This window comes from Taudactylus pleione, unplaced genomic scaffold (assembly GCF_031769625.1).
Source record: "Taudactylus pleione unplaced genomic scaffold, aTauple2 ptg000202l, whole genome shotgun sequence".
Lineage (NCBI taxonomy): Eukaryota > Metazoa > Chordata > Amphibia > Anura > Myobatrachidae > Taudactylus > Taudactylus pleione.
This window is the reverse complement of record NW_028284604.1, coordinates 7,195,687-7,214,017: the sequence shown is the minus strand read 5'-3', so window position 1 is coordinate 7,214,017 and position 18,331 is coordinate 7,195,687. Positions and strand designations below refer to the sequence as shown.

The 18,331-nt window shown below is 46.7% G+C and overlaps 1 protein-coding gene across 1 annotated transcript in view; it reads left to right on the top strand.

Annotated features, from left to right (window-relative positions):
* EPB41L4A (erythrocyte membrane protein band 4.1 like 4A) overlaps positions 1–13,059 on the top strand; it is a 258,913-nt gene extending 245,854 nt beyond the window's left edge. The window contains exons 22-23 of the mRNA XM_088477685.1: positions 7,530–7,611; positions 12,273–13,059. Coding sequence (XP_088333811.1) covers positions 7,530–7,611; positions 12,273–12,395 — 205 coding nt within the window. The 3' untranslated portion in view covers positions 12,396–13,059. The remainder of the gene's footprint in view (positions 1–7,529; positions 7,612–12,272) is intronic.
* The last annotated feature ends 5,272 nt before the right edge of the window (positions 13,060–18,331 follow it).

Genomic DNA, 18,331 nt, shown 5'->3' with positions numbered 1-18,331 from the left:
AAAGCAGAATAAATCCCAAACCAGAATAATTAATATAAACAGCTCATCTGTGTAACATTGACTTACAGGATGTTATTCATTTAATCTTGCATTAGAGATCTATAGTGATGATATACAGAGAAAAATAACATAGTATAATAAAGTGCAAAAGTGAATGCCTCTGTGGCCAAAAACGTATTGGTAAGATTGCCAGGGTAGACGACTTGGTTGTGCATATCCAATCCAGTCTAAGATACACATATAAGGGGAATTCATTTAGAAGCGATAATGTGAAAATTGAACGTCGGTGAAGTTTTCGCACACTTCAGGTGTTTTGGTGCAATATTTTCGCGTCTTTTGTCTATGCGTGCTCCTGTTTTTCACATTATTCTATTACCAAAGGTGCAATGCGGCATTCGCACGGAAACTGTTCGTGGAGTAATCTGTGAAAAGTACAGCTGAATTTGAGGAAATCTGTCTGTACCCCATAAAAAAGCTATCTGTCATAGGAAATCAATACAAAAGTGTATTAGTGGCCCTAATAAAAGTATTTGGGGGTTCTTAAGTTGTGTGAAATGGCTGGTCCATAGGGGGTCCACAGGGTTGACCTTGGGGTTATAGCTGGAACAGGATCCATGGGCACCACACAGTTAAGCTTTTAGCTCCCAGGATGCACTTGGGTCCTCCTCTATACCCCGCCCCCGAGCCACAGGCACCTCAGTGTAAGCTGGTGCCCGGCCGGAGTCGGTCACCGCGCAGGGGGGCTGCAGGAGCAGCCCCCAGAAGCTTTTATTTTAAGTTAGATTTTATTTATTTTAATCTCCTTTTACTACAGACGGCAGCGAAGGGCTGTCTATACAGACGCCCACGCTGCCGCTCTGATCCCCGACTGGCGCCGCGACGCCAGTACTGATCTGGGGATCGCGGTGGGAGGGCAGAGTCCGTACTACCCGGACTCTGTCTACCTCCCAGGACTGCTGCCGGAGTCGCCGGGGATGCAGGTGAGCCGCGCGTCGCTGGCTAGCGGCGGCGCGCGGAATGCCTTAAATGCAGTCCTTTAGCCTCCGGTCCTGGGGACAGACCGGAGGTTGCTGGCAGTGGCGGCGGGCCCCCCCCATAACCCGTGGGACCACTAGACCACCAGGGATAAAGGGGCAAGCGGGAAGCCAGCATCCCTGGGGTTATGGCCAGCCAGGGGAGGAAGCCTTCCCTGTCAGCGGCTCCTCCCCTCAGCTCAGCGCGCCTTTCAGCACGCAGTCTGGCGTCGCTGAGCTGCAGACTCTTCGGCCACTCCTCCTCTGAGGTCTCCAGCAGCCATTTTCTCACAGTGGCAGCGCAGATCTCTCAGGGAGCATGCGGACCGGTCCCCCTGTGTACCTCTCCCCTGATTAAGGACAGCGTACACAGCACTATAGCCCTCCCAGACACTGAATCTGGGCAGGTTGATTGTAGTGTAAAGGTGCAGTGAGTATATCTTCCTGCATGGTATGTGACTTTTGCTAGTGCTGCCTGTCTGTGCTTATTTTCCGCTTACTGTCAGCTTATACCTATCCCTTTACTTCTCCTACAAGCCCTACAGGTGTGTGGGGGAGGGGCGTTTCTACTGACCTCACTTATATAGATCACGTATTTGTGAGGTCCGTCACATACAGTTGTGTGCTACTCAGTGCCATATTGTGGGCTGTTGTTCAGCACACCGGTGAGTGCGTTTTACTTCTACCCTGGTGCCAGATATATAATATATTCTGTCATGTCAGACAAGGAGGTTGAGCGCTCAGTGGCTCCGATGTTGGCCTCCTGCGGACGCTGTTCTGCAGGAGTGGATAGGGAGGATTTGTCACAGGAGGGTCTGTGTAGTCGGTGCCAGGTGGCTCCTGGCCCATCCAGACCTTCTCTGATGCAGGAACCACCGTGGGCGATGTTTTCTCAAGTGCTGGTGTCTATTGCGGACCGTCTATCGGTCCCGACTGCTCTCCCTACTAGGGCGTTACCCCAGCCGACCATCCCCCATTCCCCGGGTGTCCCGCAGTTATTGCGGAGTCTTCCTGGGTCTCAGTCGGTGGGTCCCTATGCGGGGTTGCCTATGTATATACAGGCTTCCCCTGTGCCGCAGCAGCCTGTGGTACCTTTTCAGGCTCCTATGGTGACTCCTCCACCCTGGGTGGATGTGCTCTCCAACTCAGTACAAAATTTGGCGGCCGCTTCCTCGGTTTTTCAGTCAATGTTGCAGACTGACATGCCTTCTAGGGTTTCAAAACGCTCACTCATGGCACGGGCTGCTCAGGTATCGGACTCAGAGGGTTCCTCAGATGATGGGGAGGTCCCTGATGACACTGACTCGGACGCCTCGGTCCAGGAAATGGATACCAAGTCGTCCATTAATGTGCGAGCACTGGTTAGGGCGGTGCGAGCTATTCTTCTTATAGAGGATGAGGCACCGGTTCCTAAGTCGAAGTTTCCTAGTTTCAAAAAAACTAGGGTGGCTTCTGCGGTGTTTCCCCTGTCGGATCAGTTGACGGATCATATGGCGGTAGCTTGGCAGGCGCCCAGTAAGAGATTCCTTCCTCAGAAGCGGTTGGCTTCTAATTATCCCTTCCCTGAGGCACATTGTAAAAAATGGGAAACGCCACCGGCGGTGGATTCCCATGTCACCCGTTTAACTCGGGGCGCTACTTTACCATTACCGTCGATATCCTCGCTGAAGGATCCCACGGACAGGAAAGTTGAGACTTGTTTAAAGTCTATTTACTCCCTCTCCGGGGCAGTGGCCCGACCATCCATGGCCATCTCCTGGGTGGCCAAGGCCATTGAGGGGTGGGCCAATGCATTGGAAGATACCTTCTCGGATGACGCTCCGGATGTCCAGCGGGCGTTGTTGGGACAGATGAGGGACGCTGCTTCTTACATTGGAGAAGCTTCTTTAGATGCTAGTCTGCTGACTTCGCGGGTATCGGCTGCAGCGGTGTCTGCCCGCCGATCCTTATGGTTGCGGTCCTGGAGAGCGGACTCTGATTCAAAGAAGGGCCTGGAGGCCTTACCTTTCAATGGGGAATTACTATTTGGTCCGGACTTGGACAAAATTGTGGATACCCTGGCTAAATCCAAGTCAGCCTTCCTCCCTTCGGCGGCACTGCCTGCTAAGGTTCGGAGTTCGGCTTTTCGTTCCTTTCGGGTTCAGGGGAAGGCGAAAGGTCAGTGCTTCCCGAGACAATCTGCGAGTAAGACTGCCTCTAAGCCCAAGAAGCAAGCCTGGAGTGCACGGAGCCCTTCTTCCAAGCAGGAAGATAAACTTGCGGCCTGATGGGACGGGCCTCCCTCTGGGGGACCTCAGAGTGGGAGGCCGACTTCTTCTATTTGCCCAGTGCTGGCACAATACCACCACGGATGCCTGGGTTCGAGAAGTGGTCTCCCAGGGGTACGCCCTGTCTTTTCGGTACAGACCACCCCACCAGTTTTTCTGCACGAGTCCTTCTCAGGACAAGACCAAGGCGTTACGGATTCAGGAGGCTATAGAGTCCTTGCTGAAAGCAGGGGTCATTGTTCCCGTTCCTCAATCACAACGAGGGACGGGGTATTATTCGTCTCTGTTTCTGGTGCAGAAACCCAATGGTTCTCATCGCCCTATCCTCAACTTGAAGTCTCTGAACAAATTCCTCAGGGTTCCCAAGTTCAGGATGGAGACGTTACGTTCCATCATTCTGGCGATGGAACCGGGGGATTACATGGTGTCCCTGGATATCCAGGACGCCTACCTCCATTTTCCGATAGCACCTTCGCACCAGCGGTATCTGATGTTCGCTATCCTTCAACACCACTATCAGTTCCGGGCGCTACCCTTTGGTCTCTCCACGGCGCCGAGGGTGTTCACGAAGATTATGGCGGTCATGGCCGCACATCTTCGGAACCAGAATGTACGGCTGCTGCCGTATCTGGACGACCTCCTGTTGCTGGCGAGCTCCCCAGAGGTACTGCTTCAACATCTCCACCTGACGATCGCTTGCCTGCAAGCACACGGGTGGTTGATAAATTGGAAAAAGTCCTCCCTGATTCCATCACAGCGGATGGTTCATTTGGGAGCCCTGCTGGATTCGCGTCAGCAAAGGATCTTCCTGACTCCGGAGAAGGTCGCCTCCCTACAGCTGCGGATACGCAGTTGCCTGAGCAGTTGCCGCCTGTCGGTCCATTCGGCAATGAGAGTTCTGGGGTCCATGGTGTCGACATTCGACATGGTGGAATTTGCCCAGTTCCATTCCCGGCCCCTGCAGGGGCTGATTCTATCGGAATGGAACGGGTTACCTCACCGGATCCGCTCTCAGGTGCTGGTGTTGTCTCCGGACGTTCGGCAATCTTTGGCTTGGTGGCTTCAGACAGCTCATCTGGTCGAGGGGCGCCCATTTTGGATCCCGGACTGGGTCCTGCTCACGACAGATGCCAGTCTCCGGGGTTGGGGGGCAGTGACCGGCTCATTGTCTCTCCAGGGTCGTTGGTCTGCGGAAGAAACTCTTCTTCCCATCAACATCCTGGAACTGAGGGCTGTATACAGGGCCCTGCAGTCGTCCGGCCCCGCTCTTCACGGAAGGGCGGTACAGGTGCAGTCCGACAACGCCACCACGGTGGCGTATATCAACCACCAAGGAGGAACTCGCAGTCGGGCAGCGATGTTGGAGGTGTCTCGCATCCTGACTTGGGCGGAGGGTCACATTCCAGCGATCTCGGCGGTCTTCATCCCTGGAGTCCTCAATTGGGAAGCGGACTTCCTCAGCCGTCACGACGTGCATCCCGGGGAATGGTCGCTTCACCCAGAGGTGTTTCAGCTACTCGTGGACAGGTGGGGACTGCCGGAGCTGGACTTGATGGCCTCCCGTCACAATCACAAGTTGCCCGTTTACGGGTCAAGGACAAGAGACGCAGGCGCAAGTCTGGTGGACGCGCTGTCGGTGCAATGGACGTTTCACCTGGCGTATCTGTTTCCTCCGATATCCCTACTTCCTCGGGTTCTGCGGAAATTCAAGCAGGACGGCGGCACGCTAGTGCTGGTAGCTCCAGCGTGGCCCAGACGTCCTTGGTACTCCGATCTCAGGAGCCTCTCCATCGATGCTCCGTACCTTCTTCCTCAGCGTCGGGACCTGTTGTCTCAAGGGCCCTGTCTTTACCCGGATCTGGGTCGGCTGTCTTTGACGGCGTGGCTCTTGAGACAGCCGTCTTGAGGTCTCGGGGCTTCTCCAGTTCGGTTATTGGTACCATGCTCAGGGCACGCAAGCCTGCTTCCGCACGGATTAATCACAGGGTGTGGCACACTTACTTTCAGTGGTGTGAGTCCAGAAATTATGATCCTCAGGTGTTCCGAGTTTCTAGGGTCTTGGAATTTCTTCAATCAGGATTGGACCTCGGCTTACGCCTTGCATCTCTGAAGGTTCAGGTTTCCGCCTTGTCTGTGTGGTTTCAACGGCGGATTGCAATGCTGCCGGATGTTCACACCTTTTTCCAAGGTGTTCTCAGGATCCAGCCTCCCTTTGTGCCTCCTGTGGCTCCTTGGGACTTGGCGGTGGTTCTACGGGTCCTGCAGGGTCCTCCGTTTGAGCCTCTTGAGTCAGTGGAGCTCAAGTGGCTGACATTTAAGACCGTTTTTCTCCTGGCAATTGCTTCGGCCAGGAGGGTGTCTGAATTGGGGGCGCTTTCCTGTCGCCCTCCTTTCCTGATTTTTCACCAGGACAGAGCGGTGCTCCGCACTCGTCCTGAGTTTTTGCCCAAAGTGGTCTCGAAGTTCCACATTAATCAGGAACTTGTTGTGCCAGCTTTTCAGTCCCCTGATGTTTCAGCTGGTGAGACTTCCTTAGATGTGGTCCGGGCACTTAGAATTTATGTGGACCGGACGGCTTCGGTTAGGAAGTCTGATTCCTTGTTTATCCTCTTTGGTTTTCACAAGAGGGGTTGGCCTGCCAACAAACAAACGTTAGCCCGTTGGCTTCATTCCGTTATTTGTGAGGCTTATGCACAGGAGGGTTTACCTGTGCCAGCCTCTGTTAAGGCTCATTCCACTCGTTCTGTGGGTCCCTCTTGGGCTGCTAGACGTGGCGCTTCTGCTGTTCAGCTGTGTAAGGCGGCCACTTGGTCTTCTATTCAAACGTTTTTGAGGTTCTATGCGTTTGACACCTTCGCCTCTCAGGATGCATCCTTTGGGCGCCGGGTGCTCCTTTCAGCACAGGAGTGTCCCCGCCCTTAGTTGAACTGCTTTGGGACATCCCCAAGGTCAACCCTGTGGACCCCCTATGGACCCTGAAGTAGAAAACAAGAGATATGGTAAGAACTTACCTTTGTTATCTCTGTTTCTACGAAGTCCATAGGGTCCACAGGGCGCCCGCCCTGACGCACCTGGCTTCAAATGGGCTGTGTGGCTGGTCACTGGTTTTCCGTCTCACATTGCTGTGTGTATGGTTTCTTGTGTGTTCCAGTCTTCCTTCTCTCTGTTCCATATTCTCCTCTGGCCTAGGCTGCTTACCAACTGAGGTGCCTGTGGCTCGGGGGCGGGGTATAGAGGAGGACCCAAGTGCATCCTGGGAGCTAAAAGCTTAACTGTGTGGTGCCCATGGATCCTGTTCCAGCTATAACCCCAAGGTCAACCCTGTGGACCCTATGGACTTCGTAGAAACAGAGATAACAAAGGTAAGTTCTTACCTTATCTCTTGTTTTTTGTGTAACAGTGAAAAAATTATAAAAAGCATTTTTTTTGCCAAAATAAATACTGCAGCTAAATTAGGGGTACATTAAAATGGGTGCAAGTATATTTTTGAGCAAAAAAGTGCACACCTGGTGCAGCCACCTGCACTGTATAAAACATGTCCCATCCATACAGCCCCCCCCCCAAAAAAAAATATCAGACCCATTACTATAAACCCACTTTCCAAAAACTTTTAGCTATTTTACCCCCAAAATGACATGTCATTATTGGCCAAATTAAGCTAATTAAATAATTATTTTTACCTAATTTGTCATTAGGGGGGGTACCCAAAGGGTTCTGAACCAAGTCCTGACATTTTTACCCCACAATAGGGATTTTGCACAACTTTTCATCTGCCTCTGAGGTTTTGTCTATGGAGATTCGCACATGCGAAAACTATGGCTAGGGTTGCACGATAGTCATTCTTGTGCGAAAAGTTTGCACCAGCGAAAACTTTTCGCAAAACCGCGGCTTTTCAGGGCTAATTAAATCTGGCCCATAAGCTGTGTGTATTTATTATTCTGCTACGCTTCCATTATTTTGGGATTTATTCTGCTTAAACACAAACTGAATTATTTTAATACTATACTAGAAGGGGCTATTTCACACATATATATACACACAGACATATATATATATATATATACACACACATGAACAGAATCTGTAGTACATAATAACATAAGCGACTACTACATTATGTTTTCTTTGCTAGTTTTAATTAATGTATATTTTTCTTTTCTTTTTTAAGTATATAAGATATATTTTTGATTTTAATTGCACTTCATGTTTGTTCAGCAATTACATCATCCAATTAATTTCTTGTTCTCAGTGCGAAAAACGATCTTGTGGCTCCTTTGACTGTGACACGAGTCTCAGATACACATTGCTCTAGTGGGCCGTCTTCACAACAGGTTAGTAAGCAATGTATTTCAGGGTAAGAAGGTCACAATAACTATGCTACCAGGTTGTAACTGAAGAACAATGCATAATTGTATCCTATAGATTGTGTGCCTGATTCAAGTTAGGAGCAAATAAAAAAAAAAAAGCAAATTTCCCCTGGAACAAACCATGTTACTATGCAAGGGGTGCAAATCTTTTTGCATGCAGGGAAAGTACAGATTGCTTTGGCATGCAACGAGCAAATACTGGGCAGCTTTGTTTTTACACTGAAATTTAGAAATAAGCTAGGACAGGCCCTTCCCAACTATAACTCTGTACATTTTATATCTGCCTCACCTGCATTGCAACGTGGTTTTTGCCAAGGTGCAAATTGCTCCTTATTTGCTCCTAACTGACTCAGACCCAGTGTTTGTGTTTTCACATGTATGCAAACAGCTATTATATGTCCTATTCAATATGACCACAATAACCAGCAATCTTATTGTAGCTGCATATTTTATACAGCAAATACACTTAAATATTTAATCTCTGTGGACAGGTACAAAATATTTCTTCATAGTTAGCCTCCCAGCAATTAGGTAAGGTTTTTACTTTTACTGAGTAAATTGCATTCTAAGAAACACTAAGGGGGGTATCCAATTAGCCACTGTAAATTACCGCGGCTAATTACCTCGCCCGGGGTAATCCAATTAGCCCCAAAGTCGGCCTGACGTACATATCGGGGATTTTTCTCGGGACCTAATGTGTCCCAAAAAAGAATCCACGGTAATTACTGTTTGTTCACCTGAAAAAAGGCGAAAACACATATGTCCGCGAGCTTATCGCAGCACCTATGTATTTTCGGGAGAACTATCCTATTATTTCGACCAAAATAATAGGATTGGGTGAAAACAAACATCGGCAAAAATTGGGGATAGTCGGCGAAAAATCCCTGTTTTTCAACAATCGCGGGGGTTAATTAGCACCCGAACAATGTTTGAGGCTAATTGGATGCCGCTCTAAAACTAACAAAATTATCTTTTGAATTATTTTAAAGTTAAATGGTGGTATATTGTCAATGAGGGACACAGTAGTGCCTCTCATTGATAATATACCACACTGTAATGCCCCCATTTGTTAATATGCCACACAGTAGTGCCCCTAATTGATAATATACCACACCGTAATGCCCCCAAGGGGATGGGTGATATTTTGGCACTGATGGCTGGTTAATATGACCCACAAAATAATTATTGGCCCTGGGCGGGGGACTGCCACAATGAGGACCTATGGACACTGGTGGTTTGGAGGCTATGCCACTGAGAATCTAATACCACTAATGGGATGAGGGATAATGACACTCAAGATCAATTGCCATTTGGGGGTAGGAGGTATTGTTACAATAGAAGCCTATGGAGACACACCACATTTAAGACATCCCATAGAATATTTTATTTGCAATAACTGATTTTAAATCATTTTAAAACATACATTCTAAACATAATTAAATGAAAGAAAAAAACAAACAATTTATGAGAGTGCTTTGGGGGAAAATATTAGTTAGTTAAGTGAAATTCGAAGCTTTTATCATTCCATCTTTTTGCCATATATCAGACTTATATCAGATTTCCCTTTTCAAGAGTTGTTGGGATGAAAACAATTAAGGAAATACTTATTATAATCATATTATAAAGTATTACTTTTTCTAAAAGATAAACTAAGAAGGGTAAAGCTAAACAAGATTTTTATTTTTATGTTTCATATTTGAAGATTTACAATTTTTGAATTAGTTATTTTTCAGTGGTTGTCAGGTACCCCCAACAGGCCATGTTTTGAGGATTTCCATCTGTGTGGAAGCAGGTAGGATAATTACTGAGGATATGGGAAAGATTTCTGGACTGCACAACCTGACTATATATATGATGGGAGGTGCTACCCGATGAGACTAATTGCAGGCACAGAAACAGACAAATCTCAGGTGCACAACTCCAAATTATTAATAATATATATAAATGCAATTAAATTTTGCAATCAATAGAGGTTTTTAGCATAATCATGGCCAAGGTTATGGGCCTACCCACCATATCCAGGTAACCTCTTTCGGGTAGGTCCCTAACATACTAGGGTTCAAATCCAGAGCACAGGACCCCCAAAACCGGCCCAGCCAAGCTGCACCAGGGCACCACCGTAGTAAGAAAAGTGCAGTGTAAAGAGATAGTTAGGAGCAGCTGCATATAAAGAATGAAAATAAAAAAGTGAAGTACATATATATTGAACACACAGTGAAGGGTTAAAATGTGTTATAAAGGAAAATGTGTTATAATGCGGTGCCCTGAGACAGATCAACCAATGCAATCCAGGGGGACCCATGCCCCAAAAATGAACCAAAGTTGCACTACAGTATGTAACTTGTAGGATTTATCTAGAATTGTGCCTAATACAGTGTGCATATACATTACCATACTCCATGCTTTTAAACCAATAAGGAAGGGTGCTAATCCAGAATGAGGGCGTCTCCTTTCCCTCAGAAGTGCAATAAAGCACATTAAATGGAGTATATGGGAAAGATTTCTGGACTGCACAACCTGACTATATATATGATGGGAGGTGCTACCTGATGAGACTAATTGCAGGCACAGAAACGGACAAATCTCAGGTGCACAACTCCAAATTATTAATAATATATATAAATGCAAATGCCGGTTTTGGGGGGTCCTGTGCTCTGGATTTGAACCCTAGTATGTTAGGACCTAACCGAAAGAGGTTACCTGGATATGGTGGGTAGGCCCATAACCTTGGCCATGATTATGCTAAAAACCTCTATTGATTGCAACATTTTATTGCATTTATATATATTATTAATAATTTGGAGTTGTGCACCTGAGATTTGTCTGTTTCTGTGCCTGCAATTAGTCTCATCAGGTAGCACCTCCCATCATATATATAGTCAGGTTGTGCAGTCCAGAAATCTTTCCCATATACTCCATTTAATGTGCTTTATTGCACTTCTGAGGGAAAGGAGACGCCCCATTCTGGATTAGCAGCCTTCCTTATTGGTTTAAAAGCATGGAGTATGGTAATTTATATGCACACTGTATTAGGCACAATTTTAGATAAGTCCTACAAGTTACATACTGTAGTGCAACTTTGGTTCATTTTTGGGGCATGGGTCCCCCTGGATTGCATTGGTTGATCTGTCTCAGGGCACCGCATTATAACACATTTTCCTTTATAACACATTTTAACCCTTCACTGTGTGTTCAATATATATGTACTTCACTTTTTTATTTTCATTCTTTATATGCAGCTGCAGCTGCTCCTAACTATCTCTTTACACTGCACTTTTCTTACTATGGTGGTGCCCTGGGGCAGCTTGGCTGGGCCGGTTTTCGGGGGTCCTGTGCTCTGGATTTGAACCCTAGTATGTTAGGGACCTACCCGTAAGAGGTTACATGGATATGGTGGGTAGGCCCATAACCTTGGCCATGATTATGCTAAAAACCTCTATTGATTGCAAAATTTAATTGCATTTATATATATTATTAATAATTTGGAGTTGTGCACCTGAGATTTGTCTGTTTCTGAGGATAATTACTGACCCAGCAATGTAGATTAACTACATTGATTAACTCAACTGTACATGATTAAATAAATCCACAAAACATGACTTGTTGTGGGTACTTGAGGACTGGAATTGAGAACCACTAACTAACTAAGTCTTCAAAACAAACCAACAGTCCATGTTTTAAGGATATCACTTTGATCTAACCATCTGTGCTCAAGCATGGATATCCTTAAAACCTGGACTGTTAAGTGTGTATTGAGGACCAAGTTTGAGAAGATAACCCGCTCCAATAGGTAGTTATGATTTCAGACTGTTTACATATGTACCTAATTGATTTAGTTATGGAATGTTTCTTGAGTACCAAGTTTGGGAACAGAAATCATGGGGCACAGTAGATATATTTTGGGGGCCCATCCCTTTTCGGTAGGTACATGGGGATCAGCCATCAGCTCACATCCCCTGTGTCTCTCCAGCCCCATCCCAGTTTCTTCAGCACCATCCACATATCTCTCCAGCTTCTTCCCCCTCTCCATCTCCAGCCTCATCTTTTATATATTTAATAAAAAGTAAAAAAAAGTGTTAACATCTTATTTTCACCAGTGAGTTGCAGCATGTGTTCACTGCATTATTTCATTCATTATCATCATCATTTATTTATAAATCACAACAGATCCTGCAGTGACAGGCATGCATCAATACAATATATATAACAACATATACAGATAATACCAGAGGCCTGAAGCAGTTAAGCATAATGATACCTACATTGATATTAATGAGCTAGCAATTACAGCTAGCATGGATACAGATATGAATTCAGATAGCAGTCACCATGACAACTGGATTACACAAGACAGACAGACACATATGAGAAAAAATTATTTTGGAGGGACAAATTATTTCAGCTTCCTCGTAGTGAACCACCTCTGCCCATTTACGGAAATGTAATTTAATTTAAACAGAATTTTTTCACACTCCATAGTAGTCCAAGGTCCCATATTTGCGTAGAGTGACGTGTCCTGGAGGCAGAGGGTTCTGTAAATCTCCTTCAGTGTAGATTGGAGTAGCCTGTTATGGAATATGGATGACTACATGCATTTGACTTAATGAAAACTTTTAATATTTCAGAAAAGGAATGGATCCAAGGATAGCCTGATTGAAGCTGTTGTTTCTCCTCACAGCAGGGATGGAAAGCACAATGTAAAGACCATAAAATCAGTACCCACCTCGCGCCTCAAATCAGAAACCTGAAATCAGAATGCAGACAGGGTCCCTATATAAATGTGAACAATCGCCCTACAGATCAGAACCTCTGTAAATAATATTTCCATGACAGACTAAGTGGAAAATCTGCTCAGACTTTATTAACTATCGTTGGAGCGTTCATCACAGAAACCATTAAACAGCAAAGCCATTGGCTGTGAATCTGTAGGCCATTTTATACAGGACGTTGGAGGCTACAACAGCATCTGTTTGTGAAAATCAGAGTATACACTGAACTGGTCTGCGGGTGGGGACAAAGTATTAACAAAACCAGGCAGAACTGAACAAAGCTTGTGTCATATAAATCAACGCCAATGTTACAATGGATTATACATCATCGTATATGCTGCTCTTACATCATTGTTTCAAATCCTGTGCACATTTGAATATTAATTATGACTATGAACTATGAAAGCCAATTGTTTCCAGCTCACAGTTTTTAAGTTGAATTGTACAAATATTTTATTTAGCACACAACTACTAGATTTTAGTTTTTCCAAGGGCTTTGGGCCTAAAGTCACTTGTATGACACGTTATCTGTAAAATTTGAATTTTTTCCAAGGACTTTTTCTGGGTTTATTTTATTCTTGCAGTATTAAAAATCCAAAGTATTTAAAAATAAAAATCTAGCCAAAAAATGATTTCCATTTATTTCCATTGCACCAAAACTAAAGTTGCTAATAATTACATGAGAAGGAATCAGCAATGTTATTCTAAAGCATAAAATGTAAATGTGACTTAGGGTTTAATGTATAGCATATTATACGGTGTAATGGTTAGCATTACTGCCTCACAGCACTGAGGTTGTGGGTTCGATTCCCACTACGGCTGTAACTGTGTGGAGTTTGTATATTCTCCCTGTGCTTGCTTGGGTTTCCTCTGACACTCCATATACTGGTAGGTTGATTGGCTCCCAAAAAAATTAACCCTCGTGTGTAGGGAATATAGGTTGTAAGCTCGACTGGGGCAGGGACTGATGTGAATGGCCAAATATTCTCTGTAAAGCGCTGCGGAATTTGTGTGCTATATGAACAACTGGTAATAAATAATAAGAAGCATTTGTGACCAAATATAAGATACTAGCTGAGGAACAGAACCAAAAATAAATCCTCAGTAAACCTGATTTTCCATAATGAAACTGTGCTTCATAAAACAAAACCTAAGTGCAACAATATTGCCTAAGTATTGAAGAATAAATTCTTAATTTAACGTCAGTAACAAGAATAAGTGAAACTCATCTTTCGTACAGCAGGGGTTCAAATGGAGTGGACGGAGAGAACTTACCTAAAATATTTCCAGCTAACAGTTGCAGTAGTTGTGAGCTGGGATGGGTGATGCTTGATTATACTCAAAACCCAGCGAATCAGGAGAGCATTAAGGGCTCGATTCAGAGCCGCTCGCTAGATGCGATCACTTTGTGTATGTAGATGCCCAGTAGCCTGTCTTAAGACGCCCACTTGCGCACGTCATCTCCAGGAAGTGTATGCAACCATCAGCGCTTGAGGTGGGCTATACCCTACCGCAAGCACTGCGTGCACTTCAGTGTGAAATACAACCAGGTGACGTGTACTATGACGCTGCCTGTTAATTATGCACGCCTCTGAAAACGGTGTTAAGACGCCTGCGTTCGCACCACCACTCCCCCATTTCTAGTGGCCTGCCCATGTTACCACCCACATACGGCTTCTCCTGTCACTCACTCTGCTAGGCAGTCTATGCGCAACGAGCGACCGCTTCGCGATCTCTTTCACTGCGATGCATGCGCAGAATGCGTAAATTGGCCAGCTACAAGTGAACGCTTCTTAGCAACCGGGTCTGAATCAGGTCCTAAGTGCTCTGTTGCCCCCATTCTGGCACCCTCAGACACAGTGGTACCATCATTTCAAAGAGTATCCTCTTGTAAGTTATGTGACCTCTGGCAATTCAAATAGGGAGATTTATGGTAGACTTAGCTTTGTTAACTCTCTTCGAAGTCCATAGGGTCCACAGGGAGACAATGGGGTGTAGGTGGTGGATAGGAGACCGGACACCAAACAGTTAAACTTTGCTATCAAAGGATGCTCCAGTCCTTTCCCCCTATACCCCGCCCACAGCCAAAGGCAATCAGTTTTGTCAATAAGCCCAAGGCAGGAGCAGGATAGGAGAGTTGGAAGACTGGTACACGGAAGAATCACACTCATACAATACCGGTGACCAAAAGAAGAAACCCATAGAAGCCAGGTGCATCAGTGCGGGTTCCCTATGGACTTCGAAGAAACCTACCATAACTCTCCTTTTTTTCTTCAGGCTGCACAGGGAGGCAATGGGGATGTCCCAAAGCAGTTGAAGGGCGGGGACTCTCCTGAGCTGAGAGGTGAATCCAGCGTCCAAATGAAGCATCCTGAGAGGCAAATGTATCAAAGGCATAGAACCTAAGAAAGGTGCAAATCCCATTGATTCATTGGAGGGACAAAGCGGCGGTTGAATACGAAGGACACCTAGAAGGAAGGTGTGAACATCCGATAGTGAAGCAATTCTGCGCCGGAACCAGATGGACAGAGCAGAGACGTGCACTTTCAGAGAGGCAAGGCAGAGTCCGAGATCCAATCCAGCTTGAAGAAAGGCAAGGATTCTAGAAACCTGAAAACCTGAGGGTCAAAACTTCTGGCAGCACACCACTGGAAATATGTATGCCACACGCGGTGATAGATTCGGGCGGAGGCCGGCTTACGCGCTCTGAGCATGGTGTGGACCACAGAGCGAGAAAACCCTTTGGACCTTAGCAGGGATGTCTCAAGAGCCACGCCATCAAAGACAGACGTGCCAGGTCCGGATGTAGAGACAGGGACTCTGAGATAACAGGTCCAGTCGTTGAGGAAGTTGGAGAGGAGCGTCTATGGAATGACTTTGAAGATCGGAGTACCAATGGCGTCTGGGTCAAGCCGGAGCTACCAAAAGGACTGTGCTCCCTTCTTGCTTGAACTTCCGAAGGACCAGAGGGAGACTGGAGGGAAGAGGTACGCCAAATGGAAGGTCCATTTCACTGACAAAGTGTCCACTAAGGCTGCTTCGGGGTCCCTTGTCCTGGACCCATACACTGGAAGCTTGTGGTTGTGTCGTGAGGCCATGAGGTCCACGTCCGGTAGACCCCATTTGTCCTCCAAGAGCTGAAAGAATTCTGGGGGTAGGGGCAACACCCCAGCATGCACTTCATGACGGCTGAGGAAATCTGCTTCCCAATTGAGAATACCCGGGATAAAGACTGCGGAGATGGCGTTTGGCACATGTGAGAATGCGTGACACCTCTGCCATGGCTGACTGACTTCGAGTGCCTCCCTAGTGATTGAGGTAGGTAACTGCCATGGAGTTGTCAGACTGTACTTGTACTGGCCTGCCCTGAAGAATTTCCTGAGCCAGAGTGAGGGCTCTGTAGATGGCTCTGAGTTCTAGGATGTTGATTGGCAAGATCGCCTTGGCTGGTGTCTCACGTCCTTGAAAGGAGTACTGGCCGGTCACTGCACCCCACCCGCAGGGGCTTGCGTCTGTGGTGCGGAGTACTCATTCTGGTATCCAAAAGGGGCGATATTTGTTTAAGAGGGATGTCTGTAACAACCAGGAGAGGGACAGGCAAACTGCCGGAGAGAGGACCACCATCTGGGATCTGATCAGATGGGGCAGCCCATTCCACCTAGAGAGGATTAGGTGTTGTAGGGGCCTGGAGTGGAGCGGGGCGAACTCCACCACGTCAAAGGTGGATACCATGGACCCCAAGGTCTGCATTGCTGAGTGAATTGACACTCGGCGACTGTGGAGCAACCTGTGCACTTTTTGCAGTGCGGAGATCTTGTTTGCTGTCAGGAAAATTCTCTGAGCCTGAGAATCCAGAAAAGCTCCCAGATGTACCATCCTTTGTAAAGGTGTCAGGGGAGACTTTTTCCAGTTGATCAACCAGCCGTGCCTCTGTAGAAAGGCACTGGTTACCTGAAGATGGTGTTGAAGGACCTCCGGAGAGCGTGCTAATAGCAAGAGGTCATCCAAGTATGAAAGTAGCCTGATTACCTGACGACGCATATGGACTGCCATGATTTCGCAGCTGTAGAAAGCCCAAAGGGCAGTGCCTGAAATTGGAAATGTTGCTGTAGGACAGCAAACCGGAGATACCGCTGATGGAAGGGCGCTATAGGTACATGTAGATAAGCATCCTGAATGTCCAGAGATACCATAAAGTCCCCAGGTTCCATAGCTAGGACAATAGAACAGAGGTTTTCCATAGCCCCGTCAGTCTCAAGGTTTGTCCTCGGATTTAGAGGCTGGACTTTTGGTGGCCCAGGCCTGCTTGGTCTTGGGCTCGGAGGCCTTTGTGGATGCCGAGGAAAGGACTGACCTTTAGCTTTTCCCTGGCTGATGAAAGATCCTAAAAGGATGACATCCGAGGCCTCGGTGTAGATGCTGAGGGCAGAAAAGCCGTCTTAGAAGCCGCTAAGGTAGCAACAATCTTGTCCAACTTTGGGCCAAACAGGATATCCCCAGTGTAAGACAGTGATTCCAAGGCCTTCTTAGAGTCTGTATCGGCCTTCAATGAACGAAGCCAGATGATACGGTGGGCTACCACTGAAGTAGCAGATGCCTTGGAAGCCAGGAGACCAGTATCCAAAGCAGCTTCTCCCAAATAGGCTGCATCCCTCATGTGGAAGATATAGGACAGCTGTTCCCGGGAAACATCAGAGGGAAGTGTCCTCTAGAGCATCTGCCCAGCTCTCAATGGCTTTTGCCACCCAATTGCTGGACGAGTTATAGCTCCTGTAAGAGAATACACAGATTTGAGGCAAGCGTCAATCTTCCTATCCGTTGTGTTCTTTAGGTAGGATGTTGTAGGGATAGGTAAAGTAGAGCTTTTAACTAGACGCGTCACATGGGAATCTACTGCTGGGGGGAGCTTCCCATTTAGCGCAATCAGCTGCTGGAATAGGGTAAAAAGAAACCAGGTGTTTTGGGGGCTGAAATTTTTGACTTGGCATATTCCATGCTTCGCTCATGAGCTCAGAAAGCTGATCAGTGAGGAAATTCCACTAACCACCACTCTCTCTCTTAAAAAGTGGCTGTTTTGTTTTAGGAGCTGGCCCAGCATCTTCTGACGAATTGATTTGACAGCCCGCACTAGTGCAGATATATTAATTTTAGACTCAGGATTCTCCTCCCCTGAGGGAGACTCCGTGTGAGAGAGATCCGTGTCTTCTGCCTCCCCAGATGACACCTTAGAATCTGAGACCTGTGTAGGTTGTGAGGATAGCACAGTACGCTTAGTAGTTTTACTGGTAGGGGTCTTTCACTTTGCAGCAATTGTTGATAAGCTGTAGAAGTAGCCGCTATACTCTGCACTGAGGTAGAAAGCAGGTCTACCCATGGAGAAGGCAGAGGAGGTACTGGTATCACCTGTACCTATTGTGGCAACCCCATAGGAGGAATTACTGATGGGACTACTAGGCGGTCCGCAATTGTAGCTAGCACCTGTGAGAAGGTAGCCCAGGGGGGTTCCTGAGCAGGGGCTGGTTGGCCTGGTGTATTATAACAAGTTGCACATAGCCCATCCTGAATTAAATCCTCCTGGGTTAAGGCTGCTGAACAGGACCTGCAAGAGAGCAGTATAGGTGAAGCAGTTGCTACCTTTGCCTTTGCTAGACATAGCTGCAGGATAGTACAGCACACAATATGGTACTGAGCAGTGTGTAACCACACAGTATGTGACAGCCTTCACAAATACAAATAGATGTGAAGTATAGGGAACCCCCCATACACCGGTATTCCAGGGTTATTGTGAAAGAAAAGGGAAAGGTATAAGCTGACAGTAGAGTGAGAAACTCAGACAGCAGCGCTAGCATAAGTCACATACAATGCAGAAAATAAATATAACTGCAATGGGCACTAAAATCAACTACTCAGACCGC